Source organism: Polypterus senegalus, chromosome 13 (genome assembly GCF_016835505.1).
Source record: "Polypterus senegalus isolate Bchr_013 chromosome 13, ASM1683550v1, whole genome shotgun sequence".
Classification (NCBI taxonomy): domain Eukaryota; kingdom Metazoa; phylum Chordata; class Cladistia; order Polypteriformes; family Polypteridae; genus Polypterus; species Polypterus senegalus.
The window spans coordinates 135,380,589-135,407,184 of NC_053166.1; the positions used below are offsets into that span (position 1 = coordinate 135,380,589).

The window sequence follows — 26,596 nt, forward strand, 5'->3', positions numbered from 1 at the left end:
TAGAAGGAAAATTTGCACCTGAAAAAGAGTGGCAGCAGTCGAAATGCCACCACACACTGCCCTAATGTCACTCTGTCTTATCCTTGATTAATTAGATATATATATATATTTTTATTTTTTTTTTTATAATTTATAGATCATAGGAGCATTTTTCTAAACCCCACTGTACTGTAATCTCTTAAAACCAACAACATGGCTTATTCCAATTTCTTGTCCATAGCTTCCCTCACAAACCAGAATCCTCATCCAGAATGAGCAGTTTCTGTTGTAATGGCAGTCATGGCTGCTTCTCATGCTAACTCTGTCTCCAGCCAGTAATATGTTTGCACATTGGGTGGGTCTCCTGCTCACCAAAAACTTCAAATATTTTATTTCACATACAAATGATGACACTGTTTCTCATTCCTAGGCAAATTTACTGAATATACAATACATAGAGTCAATGTCTGGATGCATAAAGTCAAAAGTACTTTAGAATTGAGAACAATTTTAATATATGAAATCAAATTTGTAATGTGGGGTGAATTTAGAATATAAGAAGTTAAACGTGCTACAATGGATTCAGAAAGTCTATTCGGACCCCTTCACTTCCTGCACACTTTATTATATTGTAAATCTCTTTTAAATGAATACATTTGCCATTATTGCCCATCAATTTACACTCAATAATCCATAATGGCAAAGTGTGAAGATGTTTTCAGAAAGGTGTGCAAAAAACAAATATTTAAATCATTCATTGAAAGAAGCATTCAGACTCTTCATTTGGTACTTTGTTGAAGTGCCTTTGGCAGCAGTTACAGCTTTGGGTCTTCTTGGGTAAATTTCTATAAGCTACACACACCTGGATTTGGGCAGTTTACCCCATTCTTCCTAGCAGATCCTCTCAAGCTCCATTAGATTTGAAGCGTCTGTAAACTGGCAGGCTCAGGTCTCTCTATGGATGTTCTATTGGGTTTAAGTCTGGGCTTTGGCCGGGCCACACAAGGGCAGTCAGAGACTTGTCCCAAAACCACAGGAGTGTTGTCTTGTCTGTTTGCTTTAGGTCATTCTCATGCTGAACGGTGAGCAATCACCCCAGTCTCAGATCATGTGCCCTCTGGAGCAATCTCTCTGTAATTGGCTGCATTCATCGTTCCCTGCAATTGTGACCAGCCTCCCCGTCCCTGACGCTGAGAAGCACCCTAATAACATAATGCTGCCATCACCATGCGTCACCATAGGGATGACATTAGGTAGCTCATGAGCAGTGTCTGCTCTTTGCTAGGAAGTTCTGCCCAAAGAGTTCAGTTTTTGTCTCATCACACCAGAGAATCATGGTCTTCATCCTCTCAAAGTCTTTTAAGTGCACACGCTGGAAAAGAAGGAAAAGCAGGTGTTCTGGACTGCAAAAACAGAAGAGAGGTTTGTCTGTCTGATGTCTTGTGTGTGTCATAGTAAGACTGAAATTAAAAAAAAGGAAAAAGATGGATGAAGGCTGTAGCTGAACTCACCATACATGGAAAACATTCATACAGCCCACCAGCATTTTCAGGAAGCCCATTAATTGACTATGAAAACATGCTCAGCTTACAATACGTTCAATACTTTGGAAAGCTGAAACTATGATAAAAATGTGTGAGGCAGTCATGTATCCTATCATCTGCTGCAATTTTTAGCCATGTAATCAAATAATTGCAGGGTGATGAGATCCAGAAAACATATTTGCTAAGTGTGATGTGCTGCTTGACTGAAAGGAGTGTGTTGTGTCACTGGCCTCACACCTATATCTTCTCACATAGATAGATAGATAGATAGATAGATAGATAGATAGATAGATAGATAGATAGATAGATAGATAGATAGATTTTTTTAAATGACCATTATTGTGAACATAAGAAAATATTAACAATATACACAGTCAAATGACAAACTAGCCCAATTTTCAGAATAAAACAAAAGAGCAATATATCTGACTACCACTACTCCCCCTTTACACTCCTCCTACTTCACATATTAATAAGAAAATCAAAAAGTTAACAATTCATTATAACACAACAGACCATCACTACTCCCCCTTTACACTCCTCCTACTCCACACAATAAGAACATGTTGTTGATAGATAGATAGATAGATAGATAGATAGATAGATAGATAGATAGATAGATAGATAGATAGATAGATAGATAGATAGATAGCAGCAGATTTTTCGATTGCCACCTAGGCTGCTTTTATCTGAGTGATAGCATTTATGAAAGTTAAGGGATGTGTACTCTGAACACCAAGGGGGGGGCAGTAATCAAGCTCTGATGATACTGAGTAGGTCCTGTTGCCCAGTGGGCACCATTATTAAAATTTAAACAGTCCACGCTCTGTTCAAATGTGAGCATGTGCTCCTTAAAGTCTACAGTCTATGTGTAAAGGGGCACCATTTGTATGTATTATTGAAGGGGCGCGCACTCCAGACACCAAGGAGAGAACACACACTGACCCACATGTCGTCAAAGTCTAATAATGCCAACTACCTGCTATGGTCAACGGGGGCCGATGTCTGTCAAAGCGGTCTAGGGCTACAAATGGCCTTGGCATCTAAGGTGTGGCCCTGCTTGAGCCTGTTGTTTTCGCAGACTACCACATCTTATGAATACTTAATCAACTTTAATTGAAAGTTTTGCTACTATTTAGTAGCACTCTTAAATATTGGTCAGTTACTTTATATCATAGGGATAAATACTCCGAAATACCAATCGGTTGAATCCAAATGTGTGTGTGGTGGCATTTCACCTCACAAATTCTTTTTTGAAAATGTCCCTGGATGCCTTCCTCAGATGCCTGCCTCTGCTAACTTCATGTTTTATACAAACAGGTCATGTCATACCCCCCCACCTGCTCTTTAAGGAGTGCTCTGCATGAATATACAATTAAATGCATGGTGATGGAAGGTTTAGGGCACAGGTTTAAGCTCATTTTCTTCCTTGATTTGAGTGCCTTTTTTGTTTGAAAGCCAAAATGAAATTAACTCTGACAGATGGCAGCAGACTTCGGCACTCAGTGCTGCAGCAGAGTTTCAGACTGGGAGCTTTATTCATATGACAGTTCTTCTTCCACCTAGCTAAATGTTGTTTTCATGACATCCAAATGAAGAGACGTGGCTAAGCACAAAGCAGGCAATACAGCCGAAAATGAAAAAAATGTTGTTTACGTAGCGTCTTATGCTTCACAGACCAGAAGTGCTCTACTTCACTCAAATACTCGGACTTCTGGTAAATTTAATAATAAAACTGTGTAATTCCACATAAGCAAGATATCAGATGTACTGTATATGTGGCAAATAGAGATTTACAATTTATTGTTTTAAGAAGCATTAAAAAGCACCATTACAATGTTTCATCCTGTTTTTTTTAATTATATACAGTATATTTGTTGCTGGAAGGTCTTTTATCTTGAACTTCACAATTATTTAATGTTTGTATAGTACCTTTCATAGTAAGCAAAATGACTGACCCTGTTACTACAATTCAGATTGCAGCCGAGTACAAAGTATCCTTATGAAGAAGATATTAAAGGTGGGCACATCACAGGGGATAAATTATATCTCACCTAGTCATCTCCATTGGCGTCCGGTGGTTAAGCATCTGATTCTGCACAGTTATAATGGCTATGATCTGCTCTCTTGAGACAAGAGCCACAAAGAGAGCGCAAACAAATTGGTAATTTGAGTACTAGCAGTCTCCACTGCCTTCCTCCCCTCACATTGATGTGTTTTTTGCTAATCAGTCAGTCAGTCATTTTCCAACCCACTATATCCTAACACGGGGTCACGGGGGGTCTGCTGGAGCCAATCCCAGCCAACACAGGGAGCAAGGCAGGAAACAAACCCTGGGCAGGGCGTCAGCCCACTGCGGTTTTGATAATCAATTTCTATTTATTTTATATACCACCCTTACCAGCAAACATTATGAAAAGATACTTCAGTAAGTAGTGTACAATAATAAGGTGATCTATAGCATAATTCTCATGCAAAGTAAATTCCTGAGTAGGTCCTGTAGACATCCCAGCATCAAGTTGGAATATAAAACGTTAAACTGATTGGAACATACGGTGGATTCAGAAACTCTTCAGACCTCTTCCTTTTTTTCACACTTTGTTATGTTGCACCCCTGTGCAAAAATTGTTTCAGTTCATTTTTTTCCCTCATCAGGCAACACTCAATACTAAAGAATGGATTTTAGAAATGTTTGCAAATTTATTAAAAATAAAAAAACCAAACCATCCAATTGACATAAGTATTCGGACCCATTGCTATGACACTTGAAATTTCCCAATCCTGTCCCATTCTATTGGTCTTCACCGAGATGTCTTTACATCTTGTTTGGAGTCCACCTGTAGTCAAGTCAGTTGATAGCACATGATTAGGAAAGGCACACGCCTGTCTATAGAAGGTCCCACAAAGCAAAAATAAACCCCATGAGGTCAAGGGAATTGCCTACAGAGCTTAGTGACAGGATTGTGTCAAGCACCAGATCTGGGGATGACTACAAAACATTCTTCAGCATTGCAGGTTTCCAAGAGCACAATAGCCTCCATAATTCTTAAATGGAAGAGGTTTGGAACAATCATGACTCTTCATAAAGCTGGACACCTGTCCACATTAAGCACTTTGGTATGAAATACTATGGTAAGAGAGGTGAACAAAAATCCAATGGTCACTCTGGAAAAGTTCCAGAGAAACAGGGTGGAGATAGAAAAAACTTCCAGAAGGACAGCCATCACTGCCAGACTCCACTCATCTGGGCTTTATGCCGAGTGGCCAGACAGGAGCCTCTCCTCAATACAAGAGACATGGAAGCCTACTTGGAGTTTGCAAAAAGGTACCTAAAGGACTCTCACAGTATGAGAAGCAAGATTCTCTTGTCTGATGAAACTAAAATTAGTGTCATATTTGGAGAAAACTAGGCAATGCTCATTGCCTGCACAATACCATTGCAATGGTGGCTGTGTTATGCTATGGGGTTGTTTTTCAGCAGCAGGGACTGAGAGACTAGACATGGTAGAAGGAAAGCTGAATGGAGCAAAGTACGTATAGATATATCCTTAATGAAAATCTACTCCAGAGCACTGTGGTCCTCAGACTGGGCCAAAGGTTTACTTTCCAACAGGACAATGACCCTAAGCACAAAGACAAGACAACACTGGTATGGCTTAGGGACAACTCTGGGAATGCTCTGGAGTTGTCCAGCAGGGCCCTAGGCTTGAACTCAATCAAACATCTCTGGAGGAACCTGAAAATAGCCGTCCACAGATGGTCTCCTTCCAACCTGACAGAGCTTGAGAAAATTTGCAGAACAAAATGGCAGAAAAAAACTCAATCCAGTTGTGCAAAGCTTGTTATGTCAGATCCGAGAAGACTCCATGCTGTAAACACTGCCAAAGGGGCTTCAATGAAGTATTAAGTACAGGGTCTGAATACTTGTGTCAATGTGATATTTCAGTTTTTTTTATTTTTGAATGTTCTGATTTTTGAGCATCAAAGGTAGGGTAGAAATTCCAGATGGGCTCCCACTTGAGTGAGCTCCAATAGCATGTACAGTAAAGGCAATTATAAAAAAAAAAAAGTTTTGCAATAGTTGAACAACAAAATTCATCAAGGGTTCAGGAATAATTTGAACAACTGGAAAAATGCTTCTATCCAGGAAGGCCTGCAGAGCGGGAGACAAAATGTCACAAAAGGCAAGCAATTGTTCTTGTAGAGAAACGTAGAAATAGTTGTAATATTTGGGAAAGGTGCATAGCATTTGGGAAACTGAGACTATGCAAAGTGGGGTTTACAGTAAGACATCTCAGCACAATGCAGCAGACTCCAATCCACCAAAATGAGGGTCTGTGCGCTGCCAAACTGGGTTTGTGCCACTTGTATAGCTGCCACTGTGATCCTGGGGAAGCATTTCAAAATGCACTAGAGTCGAGTTTGTACAGACAGCAAGTTCACACAATAGATGATGAAAGAGAAATACAGAAGGAAATTAATATTGGCAAGATACTGTGTCATGTATCCCAAGAAGTGAAAGTCTGTATTTTTACAGAGACATTTTATTGGTAACAAAGTAAACAGCATCAGCGCCTCATAGTACTTAAAGCCTGATCTGTTTCCTTCTGTTAGATATAAGCATTGTTTATGCAGGTTACCTTCCAGAGTTCAGAGCTATGATGCTAAATTGATTGACCTGACATGTATGCTTGACTGTACAACGTAATGGACAGCTGTCCAGTTTTGCACACATTGCTCATAGAGTTGGATCAAACTGCCCACAAACTTGACCTCCAGAAAGCAGATTTGGGAAAATGAATGGATGGATCCCTTCCTTTAACACCTAACACCCATCAGCTACACTTCTATTTGGTATCATGTCTCCCTTATTATAATCCCTTTGAGGAGGCGTTTTTTTTTTTCATTGCACTTCTATCTATCTATCTATCTATCTATCTATCTATCTATCTATCTATCTATCTATCTATCTATCTATCTATCTATCTATCTATCTGTGCTGGACAGCATTTGAGATAACTGTCATCAGACACTCCACGCAAACCCTTCAGCCAGACTAGATTTTGTTTTCTTTTTCTTTCATATGCTAATGTTAAATGCATTATGGGAAATGTAATTTATTTATTTATTATCTATATATCTATCTATCACTTTGGAATATTACAAATGTAAACTTGCCTTGAACATTGTCGAAAACCTTTCAAAATTTAAATAGGCATCTGTAAATCAGTGTCACATTTGTACACTAACTGTTGAGATCATAGCAGTCATGCTAAGGGTGTCTTTTATTGTAAAAGTGACAAAAGGAGAATTGTGTGTCTGTTATAGGGGTCAGTCATTTAAACACCATTTGCTGTCGCATTTTTGTTTCTACAGGCAAAATGTATAATGAGCTGACCTAATTTAAATTTAGAAACATTTTTATTGGCATGATAATTAATTGTGTCACCAAATCATTAACTGTACAATAAACATTAATGATTAAACTTACATTCAAATCCATAATAATGCATCTTATTAATATAAGTGATAACAGTAATAAGAATGAGTGCAGCCTGGGTGCAGTGAAGAACAATATACCTCACAGAATTTGGAGTCCTATTCAGTTTTTGGCTGTGTTCCTCCACTGTTGAGCTTTTGTGCTAATTTAAGTTTCATTTCAAGGTCTGAAGACATGTTTTTAGACTGATTATCAGTACCGTCCTGAAGAAGAAGAAATGCTGTCTTCTCCTGAGGGACTGGTGTGTGCCTCGTGCCTATTAAGCTTCTTGTGCTCTAACACAGAATTCTTTCTCTTTTGCATGTTAACCTTTTACTTTGTTCCCAAATGCTCAAATTTATTCTGCTTTGTTCTTATGTTACAGAATCTGTTGAATAATAATAATAATAATTGGCCTAATCCACTAAAGTCCCAACAGCATAAGATGCAAGGCAGGAATCAAACCTTAATGGGGCACCTGTCTATCACTGGTTAATTATTATTAATCCCAGTATAATTCAATTCAGGGTGGTGCAGTGGCTGAGCCTGTTTCACCAGCTCTGAGAGAAAGGCATGAAACGGCCCTTAAGAACTTAACAGTCAATGGCAGGGCCACACTCACTCAAATGGGAGCAGCAGGTATTATATTTCCAGTAATAGCTATTTTGGACTATAAATGTAATATTAGTGCTTTAAGGTCAATTCTGGAAAATTTTATATAATATAATTTATTTTATATAATATATATATTGTTTTGGAAACATTTATTTAATAGTTGATTTTAATGAAATAGACTGTGTATGGTACCTGCGTAATATTATGTATCTAATAAATTTAAGGAAGATGTTTTAAGGTAGATTTAAACTTGATATACTGTGGCTGAAAAATATGAACAAATTTACAAAGTAACATTAAAAATATTCTAATATAGATATTCCATTTAAGGAAATTGGTGTTATGTTACTTTTTACTTCTAATCAAAAAATGTATTTTTTATTATTTTTATATAATTATTGTACTTGCTAGATACTGTATTCATAAAATGAAATATTCCTGCAAGAGCCATGGAGTCAATCATTTTGTAATAGATTTAAACTCACATTTCCAGTCCACTGGTCAGAGTAAGAACATGAAGACTAAGTGTACTGTGTCTTGGTGCAATTCATTTCAACTGTGTTTGAAATATCTAAGGACTTGTTTAGAATTATGTTTGTTTCTTTTAGAATTACTATTGTTATTATTTTTGTGTGAAATCAATTGATAATTTTTGTTCTTTTATTTCTCCGTGGTTGCTGTTGTTTCATGTGGCTGTTTTCCCAGGTGCTGTATTATGATGCTACTCGATTTCTAAAAACATTTTACACGTCCTGTTTGACCTGAGACATCATGGTGGCCATGATGTTAAAGTTGGTGGTACAGATTGTCCCAGCTTTATAATTTAAAATGTAGACTTACTGTAAAATACAAAACAAATTGTTAGAAAAAGTATATTTCTATTCAAATTTGCAAACATTTGGGTTTGGCTTTTGCTTTTTGTATTTACGTTATTGTTTTTGAATCATCATTTATCCATATTTCAGCCTTGGCCACAGCTGACAGTACTTCTGAATTATCCTTTAGGTTGGTCAGCATGTCTGATGCTTGTAAATAAAACAAGCGGACTCACAACACCCCCTGATTTTTGATCTCTTCCCTGTGTTTTCTGGCCTTCTTTGCCTAGTCTGATAGGCGTATTTCGGTTACCAGCCATTGTAGTGGGTGCTGTTGGGCACCCATTGTTAGGACATGTGATGGTTGTTATAGGCGTATTCTTGGAAGTCATGACCTGATTACTGTGACTCAATGGATATAAAAGGTTTTTAAGCACTCTTTCCCTATCCGAGCTACAGATAAATAAATGTAAAAAATCTTCCACTTGCTAAAATTGTTCATGCTTTGTTTGTTTGTGTGTTGACCTTTTGTCTTTGTTTCTTGCTTTTGATTTTGACGTGTGTTTTTTGTTTGGTCTCCTGATTTTGATTTCATATTCCCTGCAGACATTCTGTAACATAAACCATGTAGATATTATTTATTGCTTTTCAATGTTCTGTATGATTATAAGTCTATATTTTGCACTGATGTCTACTGTAATAGACCAAATTATGAAATCACTCCATGCCAGTCATTGCTAGCCATCTTATTTATGTTAAGCCTAAATATTCATGCTCAACTGTGGTATATCAGACATTTCTGTATTGTGCACCAGGTCCTAATAAAGCGTCAGTGTGTTCAGATCCATGCTTCTGCTAATTTGCTTTTTGTCTGCTTTTCATTTTCACAGGATACCAGATATCATACCGACTTGCAGCCAGCGACCCAAACAAATTCACCACAGTGGAAGTCGATTCCAAGTCCCTGCAGTTCCCCATCACAGGGCTTACCCCTGACTCAGCCTACATCTTCCGAATTGCAGCCAAAACGCAGCAGGGCTGGGGGGCCCCCGAAGAGGCTGTGGTGATCACGACAGAAAAAAGAGGTGACCTCTCAACTTTCAGTGAATGTACATCTAAATGTAGACCTAAAAATGTGATGTATTTCTGAATTAAAAAACACTTTCTGGTCAGCTCCTGAGGCTCAGGTACCACATTCAAGTCCTGGCTGGGATGTCTCCCATAGGGAGTCACATGTTCTCCGTCTTTAAACCGTCAAAGACTGTGTGCTTTTGATGAGGAGCCGTCACTGTGTGAATGTGAAGGGCGGTTTGCTTTGTGGCGAACTTGTAAGATTTAGACTTCTGATAGAGCTTTATTTGTCTCCAGGGCGAAATTTGGCTTGAGACAGAAGCTTTCTTTTATAGCTAGCCACTCTGTGTTTTGGCATTTAAAAGGAAATTAAACAGAGAAAACTGCTATTTTTAATTGATTCTTTGAAGATTTTTGTCAAGATTTACTCCTCAGTATTGTAATGATTTATTATTATTATGATGGCTGTCCTTCGATTCATCCATGGTACTGTCCATCCATCCATGATAATACATTACAATACAGGGAAGTAAGTGTTGACAAAAATATTCACAGAATCAATTAAAAAATCAGACATATACAATTGGATGTGTGTATGACTCAGGGCCATCTTAACAGCATTACAGGCCCCCAGGCAAAGCAGTGCTCTGAGACCCCTACCTACACAACCACTCAGCAAGTCACAACATACATAGATTAGCATGGGAGCCCTATGCTCGTGGGGACAGCCCTGATATGACTTATACCCTTAAAATTGCAAATACTGTTATTAAAAATTACCCTATCACCCTGAGGGCATTTTTCACCAATTTCCACCTGTTTACCCCAACATAAAACTTTACTATTCAAAAAATAAATGCAGGACAGTCAATTTTTCACAAATATCTGACAGATAATTTCTGAGATGTGACAGAATCTGAGTTTGTGTCAAATTTAAATATTCCTTTACTTAGAAACAGCTGGTAAACTAGGACAAAAAATAGGCACTTACTGTAAAATTTTCAAATTGTTGTTTTTTGATGGCAATATATGTCATGTAAAAGTAATGCCAGGGTATTTTTTTCACCTTTTCGTTCACTAACATCTACAAATGGGCTTCAAATAAAAATCTATTAATAGTCACATAAAAGTAACTTTCAGAGCAATTACTCTTACAGTTTAAGTAAAGCTATGGCCAGGCAGCCCTTCATGGTTCTCCTTAGAAGTTCCCTTTCCTTTTCAAACTGACATCTGGACCATGGAGGCCTGCAATGGGCAATGTCCATCCACAGGGTTAGTAACCCTAGTTATTGAGAGAAAACAGAACCACAAAATGCATACATTTTCACAAAAAAAATCATCAGATCATTATTTAATAAACCTTTCAGGAATCCTTTTCCACCTGTTCCTATTTTTTGTTTTTGAAAGTTTTTACTTAGAGCTCTTTTAGCAGATATTTCAGATTTCTTTTGTTGCTTTTTAGTGTCAATTCATGGCTGTGGTGCACTCTTAATGACAAACTATTAGAACATTAGAATTTTTTACAACAACAGGTCATTGAGCCTAACAAAGCTTGTCAATTTGATCCACCTAAATTCTTCATCAGAAAACACAAAAGTTGTGTTTTGAAGGTCCCTATAGTCCTACCGTCAACCACACTACTGGCTAAATTCTTCCATGTGTCAAGGGTTTTCTATGTGAAGAAGAACTTTATCAAATTTGCGTGAAAGTTACTGTTGTTTCCAACTGTGTTCCCATGTTCTTGTTGAACTCATTTTAAAGTAACACACTTGATCCACTATGCTAATTTCTTTCAGAACTTAAAACACTTCAGCCATGTCACCTCTTGGTCTCCATTTTCTTAAATTGAAAAGGTTCTGCTCCTTCAATCTCTCCTCATACAGCAGGGCCATCTTAGTAGCATTACAAAAAACACAAATCAGTGCAAACGTCACTTTGGAAAAGTTCGGGTATTACCGTGTGGTCACGTAGGCACAACACATAGAAAAAAAGGCAGTGTGCCCCATGGTTACCCTCTCAGGTGGGCATCAGCATATCATAATCTCTTGGACCAATAGCGTAAGTTTTCCGCATTTGACTTATACGACCAACATTATAAAATGCCAGAAATTCAAGCCCCGACTTATCTGCGGGAGAACTTAAACGCGAATATATACGGTGCATAGATTAGCATGGGGCACTAATGCTCATGGGGCCCCCAGGCAACTGCCCAGTGTGTCCGTGTGTTAGGACGGCCCTGTCATACAATAGCTCATACCTCTAAGTCCTAGAATCAACCTAATCCCTCTTCTTTGGACCTTTTCTTGTGCTGCTGTGTCATTTTTGTAGCCAGAACACCAAACCTGCGCACAGTACTCCAGATGAAGACTCACCAATGCGTTTTAAAGCTTGAGTATTAACCTTCCTTGACTTGTACTCTACACATCAAGATGCTATGCAACCTAACATTCGGTTAGCGTTCTTAATGGCTTCTGTGCATGAATTTGATGTAGACAGTGATGAGTCCACTATGACTTCTAGGTCCTTCTAATAATGGATACTTTCAAGTTTCAAACCTCCCTATGTGTATTCAAACCTAACATTTTGCCCTCCTATGCGTAATACCTTACATTTACTAACATTAAATTTCACCTACCATAAATCTGTCAAAGCCTGCATGCTCTTCAGGTCCCCTCTGCTTTGTAAAAGATGGTATACAGAATTAAAGGCTGCACTAGAACAATGTTGAACCCTGCTCCTGTGAATGCTGTCACAGTCACCATCCCCATGATGCAGTGTTAGAGCACACCCCGGTGGTGCTTCCTGCAATCCACCGATGCACAAATCTTTTTGCAAAGAGCCATACTTCATTAGTTTAGAACAAAAGCGCACTCCAGTCAGACTATTAATTGACATTTGGTTTCCTCAAATTGGTCCCTGTTTGGCATACTCCAGCAGGAGATAAGAGAGTTGCATGCCGCTGCTTAGTGAGCCAGGTGGAAGATGCTAGAAAGCAGAACTCAAATCGCATGGCAACTGCAAATCAATGCAGAGCAGGTGTTCCACTGAGCTCTCCACTCCAGCTGAGTGACTACTTTTCAATTTCATTTAATTTCTTCCTAATTTATTCGCTTATAAATTCTGTTAAAAAAAAGCAACAAGGCAGTGCACAAACCCTATTTCTATTTGATCATAGACTGTTTGCAGTTCTCTTTGGCACAGTGATTAATGAGACTTCTATGGTGAGATGCAATTCATTTGGGGGTAGCAAAGCTCATTCCCAGGCTGTGTGCCCATTTCGTATGGGATTTCACTGAAGATAACAATAAATCTTTATTCTTTATAACACATTATGCAACAAACACAATCTCAAGTCACTATACACAGTGAACAAGATATACAGTAAAATATACAACATGAGATTCTCAAATCCAATTAAACCAATTCATCCTATCACAGCTATACAGAGTGCAAGGCATGAATGATTGCCAGTCCATGGTGGGGCTTACAGTAAAAAGGCAATGGCAAATAATGAGAGTCTTCATCAAAAATTCCTTACCCAGTTGGGAAGGTGTGAAAAAGAAAGGATATGGATGGACAGGCATCCCATCCTAGTAGGTTAGAAGTACCATTCCCATTTGGGAGGCCCTTATGAGGGAAGGACAGAGGGAGACTGCCTCCCGGGGCTAGGTGTTCTTCCTGTACACTGGGTGGCGGTATCCCTCCTGTTTGGACACCCGTAGTTTTGCTGAGCAGTCCTGTTTGGATTCTCGAGTGCCACTAGGGGGGGGGCTGTTGGAAGCAGACTTCACTGTCACAGAGAGGTTCCACCGTACCCAGAAGTGCTTCCAGGTGGCAATCCTGTTGCACCAGAAGTACTCCATGGTTTGGGTTGAAAAGCAGCCACTCTGACTCATCCCAGGGATCAGAGTTGGGAACAGGTGAACAAAGATTGCTTGGAGTACAGTGGAGATAGAAAAGGAATGGTAACTATGATTTACTAGGTGATAAAAAAATTTAATTCAAGGGATTTAACACAAATATAGTATGAGCTGTTTACAAAAGACAGACATTTTTATACATGATACCACTGTTTTCAGGGGCTCAAAATTATTTGGACAAACTAACCTAATAATGAATGTAATAATCATTTTCATTTTTTGGTTGGACTGGCTGATGTCTGGAACCCATGGCCATCTCCAAGTGTTGGGTTTCCACCCTGCTGATGCTCTGCCAGGCCTTTACTGCTGCAGTCTTCAGTTCCTGCATGTTCGTTGGACTTTCTGCCATCAGTTTTGTCTTCAGCAAGTGAAATGCATGTCCAATTGGGTTCAGGTCAGTTGATTGACTTGGCCATTGAAGAATATTCTGCTTCTTTGCTTTCTTTCACAGTATGCTTTGGCTCGTTCTTCATCTGTACTGTGAAGTGTTGTCCGATCAGTTTTCTTGCATTTTGCTGAGTCTGAGCGAACAGTATAGCCCTGTACACTTCAGAATTCATCCTGCTACTTCTGCCAACAGTCGTATCATCAATAAACACCAGTGACTGACTTCCATTTCTGGCCATGCCATACCACTGCCTTCACCATGTTTCACAGATGATGTGGTTTTCATCAGGTCATGAGTCATTTCCTTTTTTCTCCATTCTCTTCTCTTTCCAACATTCTGGTATATATTGATTTTAGTTTCCTTTGTCCAAGAAAATAATTCCAGAACTGGACAGGCTTTAAAAATATTTTCTGGCACAGTCTGTCCTTACTATGCTTGAAGTTAACCAGTGGTTTGCACCTTGGGGTAAACCTCTTGTCTTTACTTTCATGAAGTCTTCTCTTGATTGTAGACTTTGGCAATGAGAGGTCTACCACCAGGACAGTGTCCTTGGGTTGGCTAAATGTTATGAAGGGGTTCTTCTTCTCATGGGACACAATTCTGTAATCATCCAGCACAGTTGTCTTCTGTGGTTTTCCAGACCTTCTGGTGTACCTGAGCTCAACAGTGTGTTTGTTCTTTTTCAGAATGTACCAAATGGTTGATTTGACCACTCCTGGGGCCTCATGTATAAACAGTGCGTACGCACAAAAATTTACATTTCCACGTTCACATCCCGACATATAAAACCTAAACTTGGCGTAAAGCCACGCACATTTCCACAGTAGCTCATAACCTGTCGTACGCAAGTTCTGCACTCGGTTTTGCAGAATGGCGGCACCCAGAGTCAAAGCAGTGCTACTGTTCCTGTGTGGTTACCCTTTCTTTTTTAGATCCACATCCCTGACGCGGCTTTATAAATATACTACACATAAATTAACTGCATATTGTTTATTAATTTAATGCATCTGATTGTAATTAACCTGTAACAATATAATGGTCCACAGAATGGTCAAACTATTCCAAATACCATAGCTGCTTTAGCGTTGTTACTCTGCACCTTCTTCTTCTTCTTTCAGCTGCTCCTGTTAGGGGTTGCCACAGCGGATCATCTTTTTCCATATTACTCTCACTGCGCTTTCTTTTTCTTCTTTCAGCTGCTCCCTTTAGGGGTTGCCACAGCGGATCATCTTTTTCCATATTACTCTCACTGCACAACTTGGAGTATTTATATCACTGTATCTGAGTGGGGAATCACAGCAGCAGCTGATCAGAAAGAGAATTATCGGTATACAGCATCAAGCACACGCTGCCTCAGCCATGCTGTCTATTGAACTGCTCTCACACAGAAAAAGCTTCAGAGCCTTATCTCGCGGTTCAGAAAGAGTTTCATCCCAAGAACTATAAACGCACTCAATCAGTCCATCAAGTGCTCCTTGTAGAATTGAGCCACTTTATAAAGCACGTATTTACATATGATGACGATATCATTTTTAAGATGAAATGCAGCAAAATATGTTGATTATATTATACAGATAAAACTTTAACCTCATTTAAATAATCTGTATTGTTAATAATTAAACATGTGAAGACACGGTGTCACAGCACTAGCGAGGAGCTGGCGCTCCATTCATGGATTGTTCCTGCCTCACGCTGTATTCTTGCTGGGGCTGGCGCAACACTGGAAGGATAAATGGATGGAAAAATTAAACATGCAAACATATTTCAATGTTCTTTAAAAGTTTTGAAGAATCGGCATTCTAAGCTTACAGGTGGCTTAACATCTATTACAGAGCTGATTGTGTGGCGATCGGTTACTTGAAGAAAAAAAAATAAGGACAGGAATTGGAGGTTAGTACATTTGAAAGAGACATTACTGCTACAATAAAGTATTTCATCGAAGGTCACGCATGGCGCAACAAGCGTCTTACATGAGGCAGGAGCAATCACTGCGCCACCGTGTTCCCATGTTTAATAACATGCTTTAACTCCTATCATCATGAAAATGATATCAAGTATACATCTCAGTATTTTAATTATTCAGAGAGCTGTAATATTACGAATGTAATGGGTTCTGTGTCCTGCCGGAGGAAGAGAAAGCCAGTTTAAGATTCACACACATAGAGCACATAGAAGATCAAATACAAAACAAAGCATTTAACGTGCTACTTTAGTTACGATGGGATTTAAGAAACTAGCTTTCATATGACACTCAGACGGTGGGCTACAACTCGCCCTTTCACGGCGACTTTGATATCTGACAACTTCTTTTTTATTTCGGGCACTGAGTGACTTTGTGAACTTGAACTTTTGACATGCTATATCACTCAATCAACTTTATTTTGTTGTTTATACCACTGTTTAAACCAACAAATAGTATGTTTTTCTTTGCTTCACTTGGTATTCGCTGAAATTCTTCTATTTTCCCTCATGCTTTTTGTCATTGTCTTTTCACAGAAGCTGAGCTTAAGGGCTATTTATATTGATTTGTATATTCAAAGAGGTGTAATTCTGGGAGGAGTCTGGGAGGGACAGCAGTAGGCGCGTGTACATGTGTTACTTTTCACGCTGACTGGGATTTTTAGCGGAAGAACATGGAAGTGAGCAAATGCACAGATTTATGCATCTGGATTTTTTTGTGCGTAAGCACATTTCCGTTTTTGTCTGCATGCCATGTTATAGTGTGAATTCTACGCACAGCATTATGCATGAGGCTCCTGGTGTTTCTGCTTTCTTTCTAACGGATTTGTTTTGTTTTCTCTGTCTAATGGTTGCCTGTTTTTACTTACAAGGACTGCTCTTTGGACCTCATATTGAGAGTTTTGAGAGTGACAGTTTCCATATTCAAATTCCACACTTGGAATCAGCTCCTTCTACCTGCTTAATAATTAATCTGCTCCCACCTGGCTATGGAACAGCTTGTCAGTCAAATGTCCATATACTTTTGATCCCCTGGAAATGGGAGAGGAGTAAACCCCTTAAATTAAAGCTGAAGGTCCATTCTTCCATCACATAATGATTGATTTATTTCAGATCCATTGTGGTGGTGTACAGAGACAAAATTATGAAAATCATGTCAGTGTCCAAATACTTATGGACCTGAATGCAGATGGTAGCATCTATGTTAGTCATCATCACTATGAGAGAATGAAAACCTGGAATTAGAGAATCTAGACTATCTCAGGTTTTTCACACATTTCTGCAATATAAAAGTCAGTCCAAAGATATTCTGGGAGGACTTTGCCCAGTGTATCAAACCACACTGCTAATGGCATCCCAAAGTGTTTATATAAGCAGCATAGCCACAGATCCACCAGGCCAAGTCAGACACCCTGCATCTGCTTTCTAGCACATTTTCAAAACGGTTTTCCATAAATGCCTTTTAACCCTTCTGTCTGCTCTGCAGGTGACCTCTTCAGACAAGGACTCAACGTATTTCAGTTTATTTTAAATGATAAAAACTTACATGAGCAAAAGGGGTCAAAGTTAAAGGAGATGCCCTGACCTTAAACAGAACAGGCAGAAAGCTCTTAGGTTTCTTGATAGTTAAGTTCATTGACAGTTTTTCAGGCTCTAAACTCTTTGAAGCTCTGATTTGTTTATTTTTTTAAATTGTATTAACAGAAAAAGCCTTGTGCTTTTCTTTCTTTTTTTTTGCTCTTATTATGAGGTCCTTACTGTAGAGAGCAACAAAACTACTGAGAGACAATAAGATTGGCTAACAGTACAATTGCGTACTTACAAAAATTTCTCGTTGGTGGGGGCGTCTGATATTTATCCATCTTTGTTAATTTTGAAATGAGGGAAGCCTTTTCCCTCAGCACAGCTTTTCATTACTACACAGAAACCCCAGCACGACGTTGTTTCTGATAATACGGTTGACTGATCAAAAAGCCCGGCTCTTCTAGCACTGCAATCCATTATATGACTAATGGTTCATTAACTTACACTACCGTCATATACTTCTGAATAGGCCTGCATTTCTGGATTTGGACAGTTCATCCCATTTTCCTGGCAGATCCTCTAAAGCTCTGTCAGATTCAATGGGGAACATCCATCAAGTGACATGTAATGACCTCTCCAAAGATGTCCTATGAGGTTTAAGCCGGGACTTTAACTTGGCATCTCAAAGATAGTCAGAAACATGTCCTGAAGCCACTCCAGCATTGTCTTAGTTGTACATTTTGGGTCGTCGTCATGTTGAAAGGTGAAACATCACACCAAGCCTGAGGTCACACTCACCTTCGAGGACCTCTCAGTGTTTGGCTGCATTTATCCTTCCCTCAATTCTGACCAGTCTTCCTGTCCAGTCACTGAGAAGCACACCCGTAGCATGATGCTGCCTTCACCATGCTTCACCAAAACAGAGCCATACAAGATGCCCAGTAAAGTATATTGTATTTCAAAGCATCTTGAACTTTTGACTGAGTGTTTTTTTTACCTTTGTAAGGAGCAGTATACTGTACATACAGTCTACTTGATCAATCAATAGCTAGTACAGCTGCACATTTGCCATGTTGCTTCCAGGGCTCCACTACTAAACCACATGACACCAACAAAGGCAGGGAATCCATTTTTAAATATGTGGCAGAAGATTAAATTTGCTGTTTTTGTGTTTTTAGAAGGAATAAAGAAGTCTAAAAGATGTCAAAATGATGAGCAGTGCCTGGTCTTTGGCAGACATTGTGCTTGGAGTTCTGCCCAAAGATCTCGTTTGTTTCATCTGTCAATTACTCAAGAGTGGTTTCCACCTAACCACTCTACCCTAAACCCCTGATTGATGGATTTCTACTAAGATGACCATCTTTCCCACAGCAGAGGACTTCTGAAGCTCTCTTAGAGTGACCACTACCAACAAACTTCTTGCATGATTACTCAGTTTGGTTGGACGGACAAATCTAGGAAGAGTTCATGGTGGTTCCAAACTTCTTCCATTTCACAATTAATGAGGTCACTGTCCTCCTGAGAACACTTAAAGCCTTAGAAATGGTTTTATGCACTTGCCCTGATCTATGCCTTGTGACGTGTGGTCTATGGCGCAGCGCAAATGTTTAAATAAATAATCACGCCTGGTGTAGGCGCATGCTGTAAGTGTGGGTCTATGGGTGTGTAAATGCATTTCACTTCACAGTTAGAGGAGGCACAGTTTGACCGTGCCACAATCATGCGCAGAGGTGGATGGATCAATCAGGAGCCTCCATGTTGCCGCTATGGTAGTGGCTCCTCACACCAGCACCCAATAGTTAATAGTTTTAAAAAGAGCCTGCACGGGGTGGGAGGGAATGTGAGAGGAAGAAATGTATCAAAGGAAAAATGGCATTGAAATTTAAAATTTTGAATCAAAAGAGCAAAAAAAGGTGAACACATGTGAGAGAAGTCTTGTGTAAGACAAGCCGGCCAGTTAGAGAGGAGAGGCATCATGATCTTGGGCCTCACAAAGGATTGATCAAGTGGCTTTCCTGGGGCTACATACACAGGTGAATCCTATAATGAGAAAGAGTATTTAAGGGGCTCAATTGTAGGTTTCCCTCCTCCTTTAATGTTCTCTGAAGAGTAGCAACATGGGGGTCACAAAACAACTCTCAAATGACCTGAAGACAAAGATTGTTCACCATCATGGTTTAGGGGAAGGATACAGAAAGCTGTCTGTTTCCACAGTTAGGAACATATTGAGGAAATGGAAGACCACAGGTTCAGTTCAAGTTAAGGCTCGAAGTGGCAGACCAAGAAAGATTTCGGATAGACAGAAGCGACGAATGGTGAGAACAGTCAGAGTCAACCCACAGACCAGCACCAAAGACCTACAACATCATCTTGCAGCAGATGGAGTCACTGTGCATCGTTCAACCATTCGGCGCACTTTACACAAGGAGATGCTGTATGCGAGAGTGATGCAGAGGAAGCCTTTTCTCCGCCCACAGAGCCTTTTGAGGTCTGCTCAAGCACATTTGGACAAGCCAGCTTCATTTTGGAATAAGGTGCTGTGGACTGATGAAACTAAAATTGAGTTATTTGGGCATAACAAGGGGCGTTATGCATGGAGGAAAAAGAACACAGCATTCCAAGAAAAACACCTGCTACCTACAGTAAAATATGATGGTGGTTCCATCATGCTGTGGGGCTGTGTGGCCAGTGCAGGGACTGGGAATCTTGTCAAAGTTGAGGAACGCATGGATTCCACTCAGTATCAGCAGATTCTGGAGACCAATGTCCAGGAATCAGTGACAAAGCTGAAGCTGCGCTGGGGCTGGATCTTTCAACAAGACAACGACCCGAAACACTGCTCAAAATCCACTAAGGCATTCATGCAGAGGAACAAGTACAATGTTCTGGAATGGCCATCTCAGTCCCCAGACCTGAATATAATTGAAAATCTGTGGTGTGAGTTAAAGAGAGCTGTCCATGCTCAGAAGCCATCAAACCTGAATGAACTAGAGATGTTTTGTAAAGAGGAATGGTCCAAAATACCTTCAACCACAATCCAGACTCTCATTGGAACCTACAGGAAGCATTTAGAGGCTGTAATTTCTGCAAAAGGCACATCTACTAAATATTGATTTCATTTCTTTTTTGTGGTGCCCAAATTTATGCACCTGCCTGATTTTGTTTGAACAATTATTGCACACTTTCTGTAAATCCAATAAACTTCATTTCACTTCTCCAATATCACTGTGTGTGTCTCCTATATGATATATTTAACTGACATTTTTTATCGTAACAACCAACGATTTATACAGGAAAATAATGACTATTAACAAGGTTGCCCAAACTTTTGCATCTCACTGTATGCAATTGTGAGCCTTCAGTCAATTCACTTTGCCACCATTGCTCTCCAGTCAAGTTCTAGACAAGTCTAAAGGAGAATTAAAGCAAACAGGAGGCACCTGACACTAAACTGAATGCTTGCATAAGTGAGAGGTTTCAGATTTAGATTTTTAGTAAATCTGTAAACCTTTCTGAAGTCATTTTTTCATTATGGGTTATTGAGTGTAGAAAATTAAATCTAGAACACAATAAAGTGTGCCGAAAGTGAGGGGATCTGAATACTTTTCTGAACCCACTGAATTTATTTATTTATTTACCACAAATATAAAAAGGACAGTTGCTTGTAAAGTTAGAGCACTGAAAAGGCACTAAATAGGCCTTTCAGAGTCATCTGTTTTATTTTCCGGGGCCTTTGATGGTGTGATTTTCGTTGTGTACTACTTGGTGGTCTATTCAGCAACCTTAGCCATGTAATTATGTCAAAGGTGGCAAGTAAAAATTGTTGTACTGTGCAATATGCTTTCTTGTGACTGAAATTCTTTGAAGGCAGTAATTGTGCAAATCCTTACCGTTCACACATTCAAAGCCTTTATTTATGTCATTCAAAATATAAAAGCTCTCGGCAATGTAAGTGAAAGAGCTCTCGTGATAGACTTCACTTAATAAAATCCATGGGATTATTACAGAAAAAAAGTAATAGTTTTTTTTTTTAAAAAAAAAGGGAATTGTTTTATAAAATATATATGAATGTGTAAAACTGGAAAGAACTGAATGGCAACAAATGGAAAGGGATGTCTTATTGAAGAACAATACTAAAATTCAAAGCTTCTTAATGCATGGTTTCTACGCCTATGACAGGGGATTATAAAAAAAATTGCATTGATTAATCAGCCTTTAAAAATTCTTTAGAGGCAGGTCGGTGGCAGAACGTCCAATCAATGGCTGCTTCATTACACCGTATGGGCGCTTAATCACAATCAATAAAGTCTACATTTAAAATTAAACAATTATGGCGCAGCCTGTCAAGTTTTTTTGCCTCAGATCAATACGGCCATAAGATGTGAGACCCAGTGAGCAAAAGTCTTAGCTGGGGCGTCGGTTTGAAATGGCTTTCAATGTAATCACTCAGTGCATTAGCGCCAACTTCATAATCAATGCCTGCAGCCTTAGGAAATTAACCAAAAACAGAATCAGACAAGACGCCCAGTAAAGTATAATGTATTTCAAAGCCTTGTGAACTTTTGTCTGAGTATTTTTTTTTTTACCTTTTCCAGGAGCAGTATCCATGCAGGCTACTTGGTCTCTCTAGAGCCAGGCCTGCTGCTGCTGCTACTGCGCATGTGCCAAGTTGCTTCCAGTTCCACTAATAAATGACATGACACAGACAGAGCCTGGGAATCCATTTTTAAATATCTTAAAGAAGATTACATTTGCTTTCTACCCACAGAGGATCCTTGAAGAAATGCAGGCTCAACATCTTCCTCTGTTCTTTGTGTTTTAAGAAGGTTTAAAGATGTCTGAATGATGTACTGCATAGTGGATGCAGAAGCTATGTGAGGTCTTGTTTAAAGTGGCTGAAAAGTCATTTTAATGAAAACCCTTGGAGAAATGATATGTGTTCTCTCCTCTGGTGGCAAGAAGGCAAGACTGTAAGAATTTAGGAAAGACAGAAAGAGAAAAATGATAACCTGCCTTCTTGTTCATTTAAAAAATGGTGTTAATTAATGTAACTTGCACAAAAATGTATGTGAACATTCTGATTATATTCACTTTTTAACAGTAGCTATTACCACGCTTCCAGTGTAACATTTGTACAGTAATACACAGGATTTCTTCAGGGTTGAGCAGTGGAGCACAAGTGGAGTTTGAGCTGGCGGCCATATTGTGCTCAGCTCCAGCCCTTTAAACTCAAAGCCATACTCTCTGGGTTTAAATTTTACATCAGGAGGAAAGTTGTCTTGTAGTTATTCATCTATTTTTTTGTTTTTTTACTCTCACTCCTAGAGCGACCTGAGCCTCCAAAGGAGCTGTTTGTCCCCCAAGAAGAGGTGCAATCTCGGAGGCTGATGTTGCGTTGGTTACCAGGTGGAGATGGATCTTCTCCAGTGCGTTACTTCACAGTTCAGACCAAGCAACTGCCCAATGGAGAGTGGCAGACACACTCTTCAGCCATAAGTCATGACAGCACATCCTGGGAGATCAAGCGGTGAGCCATACTGAAGAGTTTCAATCAGATCTGGATTCAAATTTAGTATGTAGGCTGCAAGTTTTGGGTGATGGAAGGGTTTAAATTATTTAAATTAATTTACTTATCAGGTAAACTTTGAATTTTTAACAAAAACATTTTTTGTTGCTTTTGCTGTTGCTTTGCTTAGTATAATTTTCCTAGAACATGCAGTGCCAGACCACCATGCTAAATAATCTCTGCACAGTTTAAGCTTTGGTTGAAAACTTTTTAGGTTTTAATAAGGTTATTTTTTGCATGTTGTCAGTTATTAAAATAAGCATGACGTCTTTAAACATTTATGCATTTTATTGTCATTCCATCCTGGACTGATTCCTGCTTGATACTTGATGTACTAATACAGTATCTTTCACACCTATCTATCTATCTATCTATCTATCTATCTATCTATCTATCTATCTATCTATCTATCTATCTGTAATATACTAACTTTCCTATCTATCTATCTATCTATCTATCTATCTATCTATCTATCTATCTATCTATCTATCTATCTATCTATCTATCTATCTATCTTTCATATAGTGCCTTCCTGTCTGTCTACAGTATATATCTATCCCAGCGCTTCCCAATTCATTTTACCCTCGTACTCCCTGTGACGGACGAGGCCGATTTTGCACCCCTTGGTTTGAGAAGAAGTATGAAAAAATATGAGTTCATATGATAGTTCATAATACCCACGCAGCACTAAGTGCGCGTAAGAGCGGAAGTTATCCGTTTTAACAAGCAGCGTATTGCACTGATACGAAATAGCCTGCCCATTTAATTATTTAGGAATGGATAAGATTAAGATTAAGATTTTGTACAAATAATGTTTTTCATTTTTCGTCCTCGATGGATTCTGGCACCCCCAGCAACAGTTGCTCGCACCCCCAATTGGGAAGCGCTGATCTATTATATAGTGCCTATCTATCTATCTATCTATCTATCTATCTATCTATCTACAAATGTGGCTGTCACTGTGACAGTCAGACAGAAATGCACCCCACTGTTTAGGCAGTGGGACCTCAAAATGGCTGTGATGTTTGCTTCTTTAATCATCTCCACTGAGTTACTATGTCACCCTGAGCTACTTTAGACCACCAGTGTTCATATTGTGTACTCTTAAAAATAAAGGTGCCAGAGTGATTCTTCAAAGCGATGCCACAAGTGAACCATTTTTGGCTCCCTGAAGACTCATCCATGTGGGGTTTCCAGAAATAATCATTATTTCATTAGATCCATAACAGGCTCCATACATTGAATTACATGAACAGATGGTAGCAGATTTGTTAGAAACCAATGGGTTCCTGATTTTTAAAGGACTCTCGCTGCATGCAGTAACACAGGCTAAGTTTATGTTTTCTTATTCTCTTAATGACCTGCTAGGTAGCCTACCGTTCATTAAAGATTTCAGGTTTTGTTTTGTTTTTTTTTATATTAGAAAGTTTTTCAAAACAGAAAGAACCAACTCGATGCGCAGAGACCTTTTCCCAGAATGTAGTGGTGCTTGGTCATGCAATGGTTCTATGAAGGTCCGCACAGCCCAGTAAAGAACTATACATTACCATTAAAAAGCCAGCATTTTCAAGAGTTTAAGAGGGAAAAGTGTCAATGAAATAACAAATCTGAAGTTTGACCAATACTTTAATTAACAATATGCTGGTCACTGGGGTGCTGCAGTCTCTCCGTTGACGTGTTGGATAAGCGCGTCTACATTTCCAGTGTGTGACTTACCCTTTTTAGGTCTGAATGAAGTCAGGAAAGCTGTGCCTTATAGAAATCCTATTCAATGTTTGTTGTATGCCATATTCTGGTCCTTTTCACAGACTCAAGAGGTGTTTGTGGTGGTTTTATATGGTAGTTGCTTTAACTCATAAATGCATCACTCATACACTCTCCCACCTCAGAACAAAGTGGCCTGGATTAGTTTGCCTATTTTATCCTGGTATGGTTGCCATCAGTTTCGTGCCACTTAATTGACTAGTTTTCATTGAGTCCTTCACTTGAAGGTTTTAAAGCCCATGGAATGACCTGGGCAGCCCTTCTGAGGACCACAGCTCGGCAGTGAGTGGTGGAAGAGGTGACTTGGGGATTGATTTGTAAATGGTGCTGTTGTTGGGCCTGGCACTGGTGGGTGAGTGGTAGCCTGACATTAAACTTTCCTACTGAAGGACTCCTTATCATTTATTTTGACTCACTTATTTACAGATGCAACTAACTTTCACTGTGCTGCTGTTTAGGTTTTAAATTTTTATTCATTTCATTTCAGTTCAGTTCAGTTTATTGTTTCTGTCCCTTGAGGCACACTGAAACATAAGGCAGAAATATGCAGCATCACATTTTTGAAAGACACAGCAAGCACACAATACTAAACAGAACATCAACAATATAAAAAATGGGATCACTCCACATTCATTTATGATTAAATCACTTACAACAAAAGAAAAAGTATAACTATTATTGGTAGTGCACATGCTTACCTAATGGAGTCTTTGGCTGAAGGTAAAGCAGTTGACTGGATGGGTGTTAACAGCATAATGGCCTGAGGGTAGAAACTGTTAGGGAGTCTGCCTGAATGGTACCACATGCTAGGATATCACTGACTGAATGATGTGGCCAACAGTTTGTTGCTTGGATATGTAAGGTCTGTCATGATAGATTGCTTTCATTTATTTTCTTTTCTTTTCATTAATGTCTCGTATGGACGGGAGTATGGCACTGGTGATGAGCCCGGGTCACTTTAACCATCCGTTTCCTGCCACCATGCGGACTTATCATGCGGCTTTTTTTTTTTTTTTTGCTGACAACTAAGTAATATGAATTACTGCATAATCTTCTTCTTCACTTTACAGGTATATCTGAACTTTAGTATGCAGACCTCTCACAGCGTACTTTGTGCTGGCATAGGGTCATCTGTTTCTCTTTTCTTTCTCCTTCCCACCCGCCAATTTCAGCTCCATGGCCGATGCCAAAGCCAGCAATTTAAAAATCTCCCTGCGTCAACTCTTGCATGAAAATCAGATAATTCTAATAAAGTCTTCCCCTTAATAACCGTGTAACTGGCTTTTTTTCCTTTTTTTTTTCTTCCTTTCTTTCCCGCTAGTAGGAAATAAATTAAGTTGGATACATTATTTAAGCAAATGCTTTTATTGATTCGGCAACATTGACTGCATTTATTGCAATTGTTTTGTAGGTTCAGCGTGCTAGAATTTTGCGTTTTAAATATCTGCATCCCCACGGCCACCCTGATGAAGCAACAGCCTGTGTCAATTTTGCTGTCTTTGCATAACAGTCTGTGCATGTTTCAGCCATTAATTATTCAAGCTCAATGAGTTTAAAGGCAGATTGTGAGGCTGGGGTGAAGAGAGAGCGTTTCCCAGGATGATTACTCTGAGACAGAGGGCGCCTTTTTCTGCTTTTATGGAGTGGAAGCTGGAATGTCTTGCTTCAGTACCCTAAACCTTTTTTAAAGCCATTAAAGTGTCTGCTTTCTGTATATTTAAGTAATGTCGTTTGCAATAAAAACAAAGCAAAGGCATTTGTTTCCTACTTTTTATATACGGTACAGCGTGCACTGCTTTAAACACACTTAGTAAGTATGATAAGCAGTATGTCATGTAAAGTTTGATGGATTTTACTCTTCAGCATTTTGTAGATTTAATCAAAAAATTGGACCAATGTATAATTGTGCCAAACATATTGTTTTACACACTTTCCACCAATTTCGTTGTGGCAGAGGGCTTCACAGCAGATG

At 39.2% G+C, this 26,596-nt stretch overlaps 1 protein-coding gene across 4 annotated transcripts in view; it reads left to right on the forward strand.

The window, feature by feature from the left end:
- sdk1a (sidekick cell adhesion molecule 1a) overlaps positions 1-26,596 on the forward strand; it is a 1,556,037-nt gene that overhangs the window by 1,421,543 nt on the left and 107,898 nt on the right. For all 4 annotated transcript variants that reach the window (XM_039774120.1, XM_039774121.1, XM_039774122.1 and 1 more), the window contains 2 exons: positions 9,323-9,517; positions 22,620-22,821. In XM_039774120.1, coding sequence (XP_039630054.1) covers positions 9,323-9,517; positions 22,620-22,821 — 397 coding nt within the window. The remainder of the gene's footprint in view (positions 1-9,322; positions 9,518-22,619; positions 22,822-26,596) is intronic.